The sequence below is a fragment of the Ovis aries genome, chromosome 15 (assembly GCF_016772045.2).
Source record: "Ovis aries strain OAR_USU_Benz2616 breed Rambouillet chromosome 15, ARS-UI_Ramb_v3.0, whole genome shotgun sequence".
In the NCBI taxonomy this organism is placed as follows: Eukaryota; Metazoa; Chordata; class Mammalia; order Artiodactyla; family Bovidae; genus Ovis; species Ovis aries.
In genome coordinates this window covers 54124561-54138165 of record NC_056068.1, presented here as the reverse complement: position 1 = coordinate 54138165, position 13605 = coordinate 54124561, and the positions used below count along the sequence as shown (strand labels likewise).

The following is a 13605-nucleotide window of genomic DNA, read 5'->3' as shown; positions in this document are numbered from 1 at the left end:
GGAGTTTGGCCCTTTTGGGGGCCTGAGTTACAGGAGGGGGTTTAACAGCTTCTCCAAAGTGGAAGATTTTCCACAGGCAAGAAAAGTCATATGAATAACAAGTAATATTACCATAGTTATTGCAGCTACTACATTTTGCATGCCGGCCATGTACAGGCACAGAACTAGCCATTTTTTATATTAGGTTCAGTTACATGACACTGCCATTTGTAGGTCAAAATCATCAGTTTTATATAGATTAAATACTTTATCATCCCCTAATTTCAAATTCCATGAAAAAAAACCTGTGTAGGTTAATTGCTTTTCTATAGTTAATCCCCTGAATAATTATGTCAGGCAAATCTTACAGGTAATGGAACTTTTATTTGGGGACATAAAGAGCTTTTGCCAAATTGGTAGTGCTGCGAATGACAGCTGGAATATACTGCCTATTCACGTTACTGAGTTTGTGCAAACAAATACTTAAAAGGTTTTTCCTTCAGACTTAATTTGAGGATTTGAGTTTTAGGTACCATTACCCATAGCATGGGCTTCCCAGCGGTGTCAGTGGTAAAGAACCTGCCTGTCAATGCAGGAGACATAAGAGACGCGGGTTCAATCCAGGGGTCGGGAAGATCCCCTGGAGGAGGGCACAGCAACCCACTCCAGTATTCTTGCCTGGATATTCCATGGGGAGAGGAGCCTGATGGGCTACAGTCCACAGTGTTGCAAAGAGTAGGACATGACTAAAGCTACTAATTCTAATAAGAATGCACTCACAATGACAGCACAAATTTCTTCAAAAGCTACCATTAGCACTGTGACTTCACTTCTAGTGAAGTTCCATCTATTGGTTATACTCACTATTCTACTTAAAAAGAATCTTCATTCCACTAGGAAGAGTATAAAGCAACCCCTAAATTATGCTAGTATCTTAAATCTGTCTATTTGGGTTGGGATTTCTATTCTTTGGAAACATCTCTTTAACAGAATCTTTCCCGAAAGAGAACACTGTCTGTAAACTAATTTACTAAATTCAATCCAAATAATTTTTAAAATTTTAAAAGCAGATTAGTCTCTATATTTTTTTCTCCTTCTGGCAGCTATTTTTCATTCATTATATAGTTTGTGTCTGTACAGTCTGAGTTCATATTTATGAGACATTACTAAAATAGCTTTTGATTATCTTCTAAGTAACTGCATGTAATCTAAAGTTTCAATTAGCACAAAAAGGCACTTTGTATCGTACACTATTAGCAGATGTGAAAGTTGATTTCTAACATTTAAATACTAACAGAAGTCTCACTGAAACATTAAGGGGGAAAAAAACTACCTGCAGGTTTTTGGAGGAGTGGAGAAAGAGAGAAATTAATACAAGAAGAATATGATGATCACACTTAGAAATCAAGGAATTTAAAGACGTTAATATATAAAAACCTACCAGCCCATTGTTTGTAGATGTGAGTCTTAGTTTTTCTTCAATTTCCTTTCCAATTTTCTGAACAGTTACCTGAGTCTGTTTAATTGCACACTGGGCTCTATGAAGCCTAGAAATAAAAGTTGTAGAAAAATTTAAGTGAGTTAACTATAAACTCAACCCAGAGCCACAGGCATAAATGGAACAAAATGAGAACAAAGTTTCCAGGATAAACACAATAATGAACTCAAACTGATCATTTCACAATTCTCTAGCATATTTAAAACAGGGAAATAACAGAGGTTACAGTATGTTCTAAAAACACCCTTTTTATGCCCTCCTGACTGCCTGTGACATATTGAGAGCTAAAATGAAGAACTCATGGGAATCTGAGAGACCTCAGAAGATAATCTGATTGAATCCTATCACTTTAAAGATAGGAAACTTGAGGCCCAGAGATATTAACTGCATTAGTAAAGGCACTAAAAAAATATCACTGCTATGAAGGCTATTACTTATGGGTATCCAGAAATAAATAAATTAATGATAATTCCAAGAAGACTGAATTAAAGCAGCAGACCTTTTGAAATAAGGAACACTGAAAAATTAAGAGCTATTTTTTTGTTGTTGTTTTAATTATGGGTTTGTGCTTTTCTTGGCATCTGTCTTCAAATATAGCTTATATATTTTGTATACATGTACCTATTTAAAATGTTCAAATTTTCTTAATTCACAGATGACATGATTTTCATGTAGAAAATCATTAGGAATCCACAAAACAACTACAAAAACTAATAATGTTACAGACACAAGTTCAATAAACATTCAGTTATATTTCTGTATGTGGGTCAATAATTTCACAATTACAATCAAAATCACAATAGGCTTTGTGTGTGTGTTTCTTTTTGTAGAAATGAAGAAGCTGATACTACTAATTATATAGAAAAACAAAGAATCTAGAAGAGATAAACCAATCTTTAAATCTGCCAGATTTCAAGACTTCCTTTTATATAAAGCTACACAATTAAACAATATGGTACTAGTGTAAGGATCAAGGATGGGCTTCCCTGGTGGCTCAGACAGTAAAGAATCCGCCTGCAATGCAGGAGATCCCGGTTCAGTTGCTGGATCAGGAAGATCCCCTGGAGAAGGGATAGGCTAACCGTCCAGTATTCTTGGGCTTCCCTGGTGGCTCAGTTGGTAAAGAATGTGCCTGTAGTGCAGAAGGCCTGTGTTCAATCCCTGGCTTGGAAAGATCCCCTGGAGAAGGGAACAGCTACCCACTCCACTATTCTGGCCTGGAGAATTCCATGGACAGAGGAGCCTTGAAGGCTATAGTCCATGGGGTCACAAAGAATCGGACATGACTGAGCGATTTCACTATAAGGATCAAAAAAATAGATCAATGGAACAGAATAAAGAGTATACAAACAGACCTACACATATATGGTCAATTGGTTTTGGACAAACGAATGGAGGGAGACTAATGGAAAAGGAAAATTTTTTAAACAAATGGTGCTAGAAACACTGGATAGGGAAAAAATGAATTTCATTCCCAACCTCACAGCACACACAAAAAATTAACTCAAGAATATCATAGTAAATATAAAAGCTAGAATCATAAAAACTGTAGAAGAAAACAAAGGAGAAACTCTTGCAACCTTGGGATAGGCAAAGATTTCTTAGAGAAGACACAAAAGCACTAACCATAAAATTAAAAATGAATAAATTAGGCATTGCCAAAATAAAAAAAAAATCTCTGTTCATCTAAAGATGCCATTAAGAAAATATAAAAGTGGTCCATGGACCAAAAGGAAATACTTACAAAATATCAATTTGACAAAGTACTATGCTTAGAGTATATAAAGAACTCTTACATATCAGTAACAAAGAGACAACCTAATTAAAAATGGGCCAAAGAGGGAAACACTTCACAAAAGAAGATATAAAAGAGCCCGTACTCTGCGACAAGAGAAGCCACCGCAATGAGGAGCCTGCTCATCACAACTAGAGAAAACTCACACGCATCAATGAAGACCCAGCACAACCAAAAATAAATTATGAAAACTGTAAGATATAAGACAATAAGCACAGGAAAATGTGCTCAAAATCTTAGTCATTACGGAAATTAAAATTGAAATTGTAATGCAATACCATTCATACCTGACAGGATAACTAAAATTAAAATAACACCTAATGCTAGAAGGATGTGGAGCAACTCGGACTTGCACGCACTGGTGGTAAAATAGTGTCATCACTTTGGAAAACTGTTTCTTATAAAGTTATACAAACATCTAACCTGTGACACAGTATTTCTACTCCTTACTATTTACTCAAGAAATATAAAAAGATATTCACAAGAAGATATTTATAAGAACGTTCACAGAAAACAACCCAAATGTCCATCAAACAGAATTAATAAGCCAACTGTGGTATACTCATATCCTGAAATTCTACTCAGCATTAAAAAGGGAACACAACACTGATATACACAACAATATGAATGACCCTCAAAACATCAGGCTGAGTGAAAAAACGCAGGAAAAAAAAGTACACACTATATGATTCCATTTAAACAAAGTTCAAGAACAGGTAAAACCAATCCACGATGACAGAAATTTAGAGCGGCTGGTTGCCTGTGTCAGGCAGGACTGACTGGGAGAGACCAAGGGAATAAAGCAACTATCTGAAGTGATGGAAATGTTTCATCTCTTGGTTGAGGTGAGAGGTGCACAGGTACACACAGAATTTAAACTTAAGATCTAAGTATTTCACTGTAAGGAAGTTTTACTTCAGTTTTTAAATGAATAAAACCGGTGAACTCTCCTAACCTAAAAGTTACCCTGTAGAGGAGGATGTTAATTTTGTGAGGGAGTTGATAACATCAATACCTCTGCCAACATTACTATTATGACACTTTGCACTAAGAAGAGTCAAGACATTATCGGCACTTTCAGAAACCGCCTGACAGTCAGTGAGGACTTCTCAGGTGATCTAAAAAGGAGCAACTCTTCTGAGACTGCTCATGAGATCAGTTCTTTTGCAACTTCCTCGAGACCCCAAAGGAATCCAATAGAGGAGACTCTTCTCCATCCCACTGACTCTTGCTCTGTGTGTGTAGGTGTGCACTCTCTTAAGAGCAATGCTCTTCTATAAAGGTGACTAAAGAAATATGAAACCAAGGAAAGGCCCTTTGTGATGTGGCCCCAGCCTCATTTTCTGCTGTTCTTACCTGGCACACACAACTCCAACAACACTGAATGACTAGCAACTCTCCAAACACATCATGCCATTTCTTCCTTCTGTACCTTTGAGTGAGCTGTTCTATCTGCCTACAAGTTTCCCTCACTCTTAACAGACAAGTACACCCCTAAATCCACTAAGTGGCAGCTCAAGTATACACTCTCCTCCAAAGGCCTTCCCCAACTATCCCAGACAGGCAGAGGTACTTCTTCCTATGGGGATCCACGGCATCATACACACACTAACACTAACAAAGATTATAGAACCACAGTTTACGGCAACTGTCTATTGCCTTTTCTATTTCTTTACTAGATCCTTCTGAGAAAAAGCAATCCCACTTCTGGGCATACACACCGAGGAAACCAGAATTGAAAGAGACACATGTACCCCAATGTTCATTGCAGCACTGCTTATAATAGCCAGGACATGGAAGCAACCTAGATGTGCATCAGCAGATAAATGGATAAGAAAGCTGTGGTACATATATACAATGGAGTATTACTCAGCCATAAAAAAGAATACACTTGAATCAGTTCTAATGAGATGGATGAAATTGGAGCCAATTATACAGAGTGAAGTAAGCCAGAAAGAAAAACACCAATACAGTATACTAACACATATATATGGAATTTAGAAAGATGGTAATGATAACCCTGAATGTGAGACAGCAAAAGAGACACAGATGTATAGAAAGGACTTTTGGACTCAGAGGGAGAGGGAGAGGGTGGGATGATTTGGGAGAATGGCACTGAAACATGTATACTATCAGGTAAGAAACGAATCACCAGTCTATGTTCGATACAGGATACAGGATGCTTGGGGCTGGTGCACGGGGATGATCCAGAGAGATGATATGGGGTGGGAGGTGGGAGGGGGGTTCAGGATTGGGAACTCATGTACACCCGTGGCGGACTCATGTCAATATATGGCAAAACCAATACAGTATTGTAAAGTAAACTAGAGTAGAAATAAAAATTAAAAAAAAAAAAGAAACAAACACGTTTTTTCATTTACATTCCCAGTGCTTAGCACAGAATGTAGCACAAAACATATTGCTGACTGTCGACTAATGCCTGTATATAAAAGTACAGTCCCCAAATTTTGATTATTTTTATTGATATTGATATACTGATGCTGGGAAAGATTGAAGGCAAAGGAGAAGAGGGCAACAGAGGATGAGATGGCTAGACAGTACCACTGATTCAACGGACGTGAATCTGAGCAAACTTCAGGAGACAGTGAAGGACCGGGAAGCCTGGCATGCTGCAGTCCATGGGGTCGCAAAGTGTCGGACAGGACTTAGTGACTGAACAACAATGGATATCAGTGAAAGAGTTAAAAGATTAAAGTGATAGTTTTCTATAACTTCAAAATATATTCAAAAGAAAAATCACATAAATTAAAGACCATTCATTCTGGCAAGAAACAAGCAATTTCTACTAAAAATGTTATCAGAATTCTAATTTGATAGGCATTATCAACCCAGAGTAGAAATCAACAAAATAACCTGTTACTTTAAAAGGAGGGAAAATGCTGCCTAAAACTCACTAGTACTATGCAAACAACCTTGTCAAATGGTAAAGACTTTAAAAATAAAAATGATTCATGACCATAATTAATGTATGACTTCAACTATTTGGCTCTCACTGCCCCAGACGCTTTCTGATCTTACCTTAGGGGCTTAAAACACACAGACAGAGTCACATTTCCTCCAATCTTCAGTGTTATCCAAACAGACTTTCAGAGCCCCTACTACATCAAGACAGAGCTAATAATGTCCCCCCTTTCAAACTCAACAGAAGAATAAAAGTTTGACATGTTTTAGGCTTTCAAACATAATATGGGACATCCTGATTCCCCTGGGGGTGAGGAGGTGAAGAACTGACAAGAAAAGAAACAACTGCTTTACCTCCAAACCAACTGCTTTAGCCAGTTTCAGAGGAATGTCTCTTGGTTTTGTGAACTGTAAAATGGTACTATATAGAAATACAAACCATCCAGTCATCTGGGTGATTACTCAATACCAACACGAAGACTATCAAGTAGCTGCTTGACAGGTATTCTGGCTAGAGCAAATAGATACATGTTATCTCAATACGTTTTGAGATAATAGCAAAATGGAAAATGTACTAAAAATAATGTTTTGCAGCTAGATTTTGCTGTGAAAGTAAAGATACACAGAATAAAAGGTATTATGTCAAATAAATACTGAGCTCATACCTAGCAGATATTAACAATAATCTCAGCAAAGGAGAAGTAGGAAACAGTTTTTGTTGACTTAGTATCGATCATATCCCATCTAAATACTGCATTCAATTTTAAGATGTGGAGTGACAAATTAGAGCAACTAGAAAGTCAGTGAAGTATAGCTCCCTATGGCTTGCAGGGAGAGATGAAAAGGTAAAGAATACATGGGAAAAACAGGACTCTATTCAGAGAAATAGATATTTTTATCAATAATGACTTTGTATTCCATACGAAGGACGTTTGATTTTTATTTGTAAGGTATTAGGAAACTATTAAAAAGTTGTAAGCCAAGAAAGATTTAGTTACATTTGTATTTTAGAAAGATCTTACCTTCTGTAACTAGGTTACTGGGATACAGAGAAACAGACTATAAACAGGAAGGCTAGTATGAGGTTACTTTAATAGTCCTACCAAAAGTTTAGGCACTGTCCTAAACTAAAACAGGAACAGAAAGGATGATGTAGATGTGAAAAGTTAGAGAGGAGATACAAAAAATGATGCCTAAAAACAAATTACCAACATGAAGAACGTAAGAGAGAAACTGCCACCACAGATCCTATGGACATTTAAAAGGAATTAAAGGCAATTATGGACAATATGCCAATAAATTTAACAACGTAGATGAAATAGTTGTTTAAAAACCAAAAGTTCCCAAACCAAACAAATGAAACAGAAAACCTGAATAGCTGCTATCAGTTTAAAAAGCTAAATTTATCATTAAAAACCATCTCACATAGAAAACTACATTCAGATGGCTTCACTGATGAACTACTAGCCTTAATAAAAATCTTTCAAAGAAGAAGGAACACTTCTGGATTTGTTTTAACAGGTCAGGATAACCTTGATACCAAAACATTACAAGAAAATTATAGACAATACAAAAATCATTAATAAAATTAACAAATCAAATCTAGAAGTATATGAAAAAGATAATACATCTTGATCAAGTGGATTTATCTGAGGAATACAAGGTTGACTTAACATGTGAAAATCAATCATGACAGAATGAAAGACAAAAAGAAACCAATCATTATCTCAAAAGATGCTGCCCAAAGAGCATCTGGTAAAATTCGATACCTAATGATTTAAAACAAAAAAAACTCTCAACAAACTAAGGAAAAAGGAGAGCTTCCTCAACCTGATAAAGGGTTTATACAAAAAGTCTGCAGGTAATACCTGACTGAGTTCAGAAACAAGAAAAGATGTCTATTCTCACTACTCTATTCACCACTGTACTCAAGATTCAAGCCGTTGTAATAAGCTGATATTAAAAAGTCATAAACAAAGGAAAGGAAGAAGCAAAAATATCTACTCACAGATGCTATATGATTGTGTACATAGAAAAAAATTTTAATCTACAATCAAACTAATAATAAACTTAGCAAGAGGGACCTCCCTGGTGGTCCAGTGGTTCAGAATCCAACTTGCAGTGCAGGGGATGCAGGTTTGATCCTTGGTTTGGGAACTAAGATCACACATGCTATGGAGCAACTAAGCCTGTTCACTGCAACTGCTGAGCCTAGGCACCACAACTAGAGTGTCCACAGGCCACAACTAAAGATCCCACTCGGCGCAACAAAGACCTCACAGGAAGCAATGAAGATCTCACCAGGGTAACAATAATGCAATACAGCCAAATACATTTTTTAAAAAATAAGCAAGATTGCAAGATTCCAGGTTAATACAAATCAACTGGTTCAGTTCGGTCGTTCAGTTGTGTCCAACTCTATTCTTACATAATTTCAACAAATAACTAGGAACAAACCTAATAAAAGATGTGAAAAATCTGTACACTGAAAACTGGAAAACACTGCTGAGAGAAATTAAAAAACACCTAAACAAATACAGCCAAGTACTATTTCAAGGACTGGAGGTTAAGAAGTCAAGGCTTCTGATCTGGCAGGCAGGTTCTTTACCACTGTGCCACCTGGGAAGCACAGAGAACAGCATGGAGATTCCTTAAAAAACTAAAGTTGTCATATGATCCACCAATCCCACTCCTGGGCATATAAGCGAAGAAAACTCTAATTCAAAAAGATACATGCACCCAGTGTTTTCAGCAGCACTATTTACAACAGTCAAGACATGGAACAACCTAAATATCCATCAGCAGATGAATGGATTAAGAAAACGTAATACATATATACAGTGGAATATTAAGCAGCCATTAAAAAGTATGAATGCCATTTGCAGAAAAATGGATGGACCTACAGATTATCATACTAAGTGAACTCAGAAAGACAAAGATAAATATCACATGATATCACTTACATGTGTAATCTAAAAAGAATGATACAAATGAATGTTATTTACGAAACAGAAAGAGTCTCACAGACACACGAACCAATTTATGGGTTACCAAAGGGGAAATGGGATGGGAGGGACAAATTTGGAATTTGAAATTAACAGATACACACTCTATATATAAAATAAACAACAACCTATTCTATACCACAGAGTAAATAACTCAAATGTCCATCAACAAAATAATGTATAAGCAAACTGGTTTTTCACAGAAAAACCACTCACAGCGATAAAAAGGAACAAACCATTGACCTAGTTGTCTGACGAGGTTGTCTAACGAGGCCTTAAATAGTTGTGAAAAGAAGAGAGGCTAAAGGCAAAGCAGAAAAGGAAAGGTATGCCAATTTGAATTCAGAGTTCCAAAGAACAGCAAAGAGAGATAAGAAAGTCTTCCTCAGTGATCAGTGCAAAGAAATAGAGGAAAACAACAGAGTGGGAAAGACTAGAGATCTCTTCAAGGAAATTAGAGATATCTAGGGAACATTTCATGCAAAGATGAGCACAATAAACGATAGAAATGGTATGGACCTAACAGAAGCAGAAAATATTAAGAAGAGGTGGCAAGAATACACAGAACTATACAAAAAAGTTCTTCAAGACCCAGATAATCACAATAGTGTGATCACTCACCTAGAGCCAGACATCCTGGAATGTGACGTCAAGTGGGCCTTAGGAAGCATCACTACAAACAAAGCTAGTGGAGGTGATGGAATTCCAGTTGAGCTATTTCAAATCCTAAAAGATGATGCTGTGAAAGTGCTGTACTCAATACGCCAGCAAATATGAAAAAAAAGCAGTGGCCACAGGACAAGAAAAGATTAGATTTCATTCCAATTCCAAAGAAAGGCAATGCCAGAGGAAGTTCAAACTACCACACACTGCACTCATCTCACACGCTAGTAAAGTAATGCTCAAAATTCTCCAAGCCAGGCTTCAACAGTATGTGAACTGTGAACTTCCAGATGTTCAAGCTGGATTTAGAAAAGGCAGAGGAACCAGAGATCAAAGCTGCATCATCAAAAAAGCAAAAGAGTTCCAGAAAAACATCTCTTTCTGCTTTATTGACTAAGCCAAAGCCTTTGACTAACAGAAGTTTGTTGTGTGAATCACAACAAATTCTTAAAGAGAAGGGAATATCAAACAACCTTACCTGCCTCCTGAGAAATCTGTATGCAGGTCAAGAAGCAACAGTTAGAATTGGACATGGAACAATGGACTGGTTCCAAATCAGGAAAGGAGTATATCAAGGCTATATATTGTTACTCTGCTTATTTAACTTATATGCAGAGTACATCATGTGAAATGCTGGACTGGATGAAGCACAAGCTGGAATCAAGATTGCCAGGAGAAGTATCAATAACCTCAGATATGCAGATGACACCACCCTTATGTCAGAAAGCAAAGAACTAAAGAGCCTCTTGATAAAAGTGAAAGAGGAGAGTTAAAAAGTTGGCTTAAAACCCAACATTCAGAAAATCATGATGTTGAGATCATGGCATCCAGTCCCATCACTTTATGGGAAATAGATGGGGAAATAATGGAAACAGTGAGAGACTAAAGGGGGCTCGAAAATCACTGCAGACGCAGCAGCCATGAAGTTAAAGATGCTTGCTCCTTGGAATAAAAGTGATGACCAACCCAGACAGAATATTAAAAAGCAGAGACATTACTTTACCAACAAAGGTCCATGTAGTCAAGGCTATGGTTTTTCCAGTAGTCATGTATGGATGTGAGAGTTGAACCATAAAGAAAGCTGAGTGCTGAAGATTATTGATGCTTTTGAACTGTGGTGCTGGAGAAGACTCTTGAGAGTCCCTTGGACTGCAAGGAAATCCAACCAGTCCATCCTAAAGGAAATCAGTTCTGAATATGCATTGGAAAGACTGATGTTGAAGCTGAAACTCCAAAACTTTGGTCACCTGATGTGAAGAACCAACTCACTGGAAAAGACCCTGATGCTGGGAAAGATTGAAGGCACGAGGAGAAGGGGATGACAGGATGAGACGGCTAGATGGCATCACCGACTCAATGGACATGAATTTGAGTAAACTATGGGAATTGGTGATGGACAGGGAAGCCTGGCATGCTGAAGTCCATGGGGTTGCAAAGAGTTGGACTGAGCGACTGAAATGAGAACTGATCTATAAAACAATATGGATAAATTGCAAAAGTTTGCTGAACAAAAGTATACCATATGGTTCCATATATAAGAAGTTCAAGAACAGGAAAAGCTAATAAATGAGGAGGCAATAAGAACAGTGACTCAGCCAGGGGCTGGAGCAAGGGTGTAAGAATGACTGGCAAAGTGATATGAGGGAATTTTCCTGGAGAACGAAAAATATTCTATATCTTCACTGAATGATGACAATGCAGGTGTGTATATTTGTCAAACTCATCACACTGTACATTTACATTCTCTTTATTTTATATAAATTATACTGCAAAAGAAAAAGAAGAAAACGATCAATGATGTATGGCTTGGGGAATCAGGAAAAGGGTGGTAGTATTTATTGAAAGGGAGGATGGGGGATGAGCAATTTGAGAGGAAAGTTCTACTTTCAGTTTGAGGCGCCTGCGTAACATCTGAGAAGAGGTGTTGACTATGGGTTGAATATAAGGATGTGGAGCTTAGGAGGCAGATCTTGGCTGGAGATAAAAATATGGCAATCATTAACACACAGATGGTTATTAATGCTATGAAAGTAATGACATCATTCTGTAAGACTGTGAGAATGAGAGAGAACAGAGCCTAGAACAGAATTCCAAGGAACATCAATTTTTAAGGGATTAGAAATAAAGAAATAGAAGCTGCAAAAAATTCTGGCCCACAATTCCAGAGAAGCAGAAGGACAGCTGGGAGAGCTGATGTTACAGCAGTCAAAGGGACAGACTGTCTCCAGGAGGTAATAATCACTGTCATAAAGTCATGTAACCTGAGACCTAGACAGTATCTACAGAGTTAGCAACAAGAACTTGATTAAAGCCATTTCAAATCTGTTCATCTTGCTCTATGCCTACTGCCATCATCATCTTCTACCCAATGAATAGATTCCTAAGTGGTTCTAAAATTCAGCTCTTGCTCTTCTCAATTCCAATCTCAACATGGTACCAAAGGTAACCCTGCTCATCATTTGATCAGTACTAATTGTTGCTTAGGGGCTTCCCAGGTGGCACAGTGGTGAAGAAGCCACCTGTCAGTGCAGGAGACACAAGAGACATGGGTTTGATCCCTGGGTCAGGAAGATCCCCTGGAATAGCAAATGGCAAACCACTCCAGTATTCCTGCCTAGAAAATTTCATGGACAGAAGGAGCCTGGTGGGCTATAGTCCATGGGGATGCAAGAAGTGGACACAAATGAGCGACTGAACACACATACACACACACACACACACAACTGTAGCTTATCTGCCCAGTCTGTAGAATGTCTGCCTCACAGAGCTATATTCACAGTCTGATATCGCCACATCACTAGGCATATTGTAATGTGTTGATAATCTTTCTAGATCAGGAAACAGGATATAAAGACTAAAGACTGTCCCAACCAGCAACACAGTCCAGTACTCCAGGTTTCTCTTCTCACAGGCTAAGAGAGATAGTAACCAAGTTCTCTGTACATTGCAATTACAGAAGCTCTAATACATGTCTGTAATTAAACTCCCTTAGAGACAACTATAGAAACATTACAATCTATACTAAAAACTTGCAGTTTAAAAGATTCAGTTCAGTTCAGTCGCTCAGTCGTGTCCAACTCTTTGCGACCCCATCAATCACAGCACACCACGCCTCCCTATCCATCACCAACTCCTGGAGTCCATCCAAACCCATGTCCATTGAGTCGGTGATGCCATCCAGCTATCTCATCCTCTGTCATCCCCTTCTCCTCCTGCCCTCAATCTTTCCCAGCATCAGGGTCTTTTCAAATGAGTCAGCTCTCCACATCAGGTGGTCAAAGTATTGAGTTTCAGCTTCAACATCAGTTCTTCCAATGAACACCCAGGACTGATCTTCTTTAGGATGGACTGGTTGGATCTCCTTGCAGTCCAAAAGACTCTCAAGAGTCTTCTCCAACACCACAGTTCAAAAGCATCAATTCTTCTAGGAAGAAGTAAAAACTAAGCTGATATTAAAAATAAGAGTAGAATTAGCTAGGTGGAAAAAAAGAAAGATATTCCAGATAAAAGGAAAAGCAAATACAAAAACAGAAGAAAAGGCTGTATAACATTTTCAACAACTGCAAGTACCTTTAGCAAGGCTAGAGCACAGGGCTGTATGGGAGAGGATGGCAAGAGACGAGGGTTTAAAGGTAGACAGAGGTTAGATTATGAAGGCTTGGCAGATCAAGCTAAGGAGTTTTATTCCCAAGCCACGAGATAAAGTTTAAAGTGGGAGACCTGATCAAATAGATGTTTTAAAC

General features: G+C 37.9%; 1 protein-coding gene across 6 annotated transcripts in view; it reads right to left on the bottom strand.

Annotated features, from left to right (window-relative positions):
• Positions 1 to 13605, bottom strand: part of UVRAG (UV radiation resistance associated) — a 321480-nt gene that overhangs the window by 181318 nt on the left and 126557 nt on the right. For all 6 annotated transcript variants that reach the window (XM_027979551.2, XM_060399449.1, XM_042233269.2 and 3 more), the window contains one exon: positions 1421 to 1526. In XM_027979551.2, coding sequence (XP_027835352.1) covers positions 1421 to 1526 — 106 coding nt within the window. The remainder of the gene's footprint in view (positions 1 to 1420; positions 1527 to 13605) is intronic.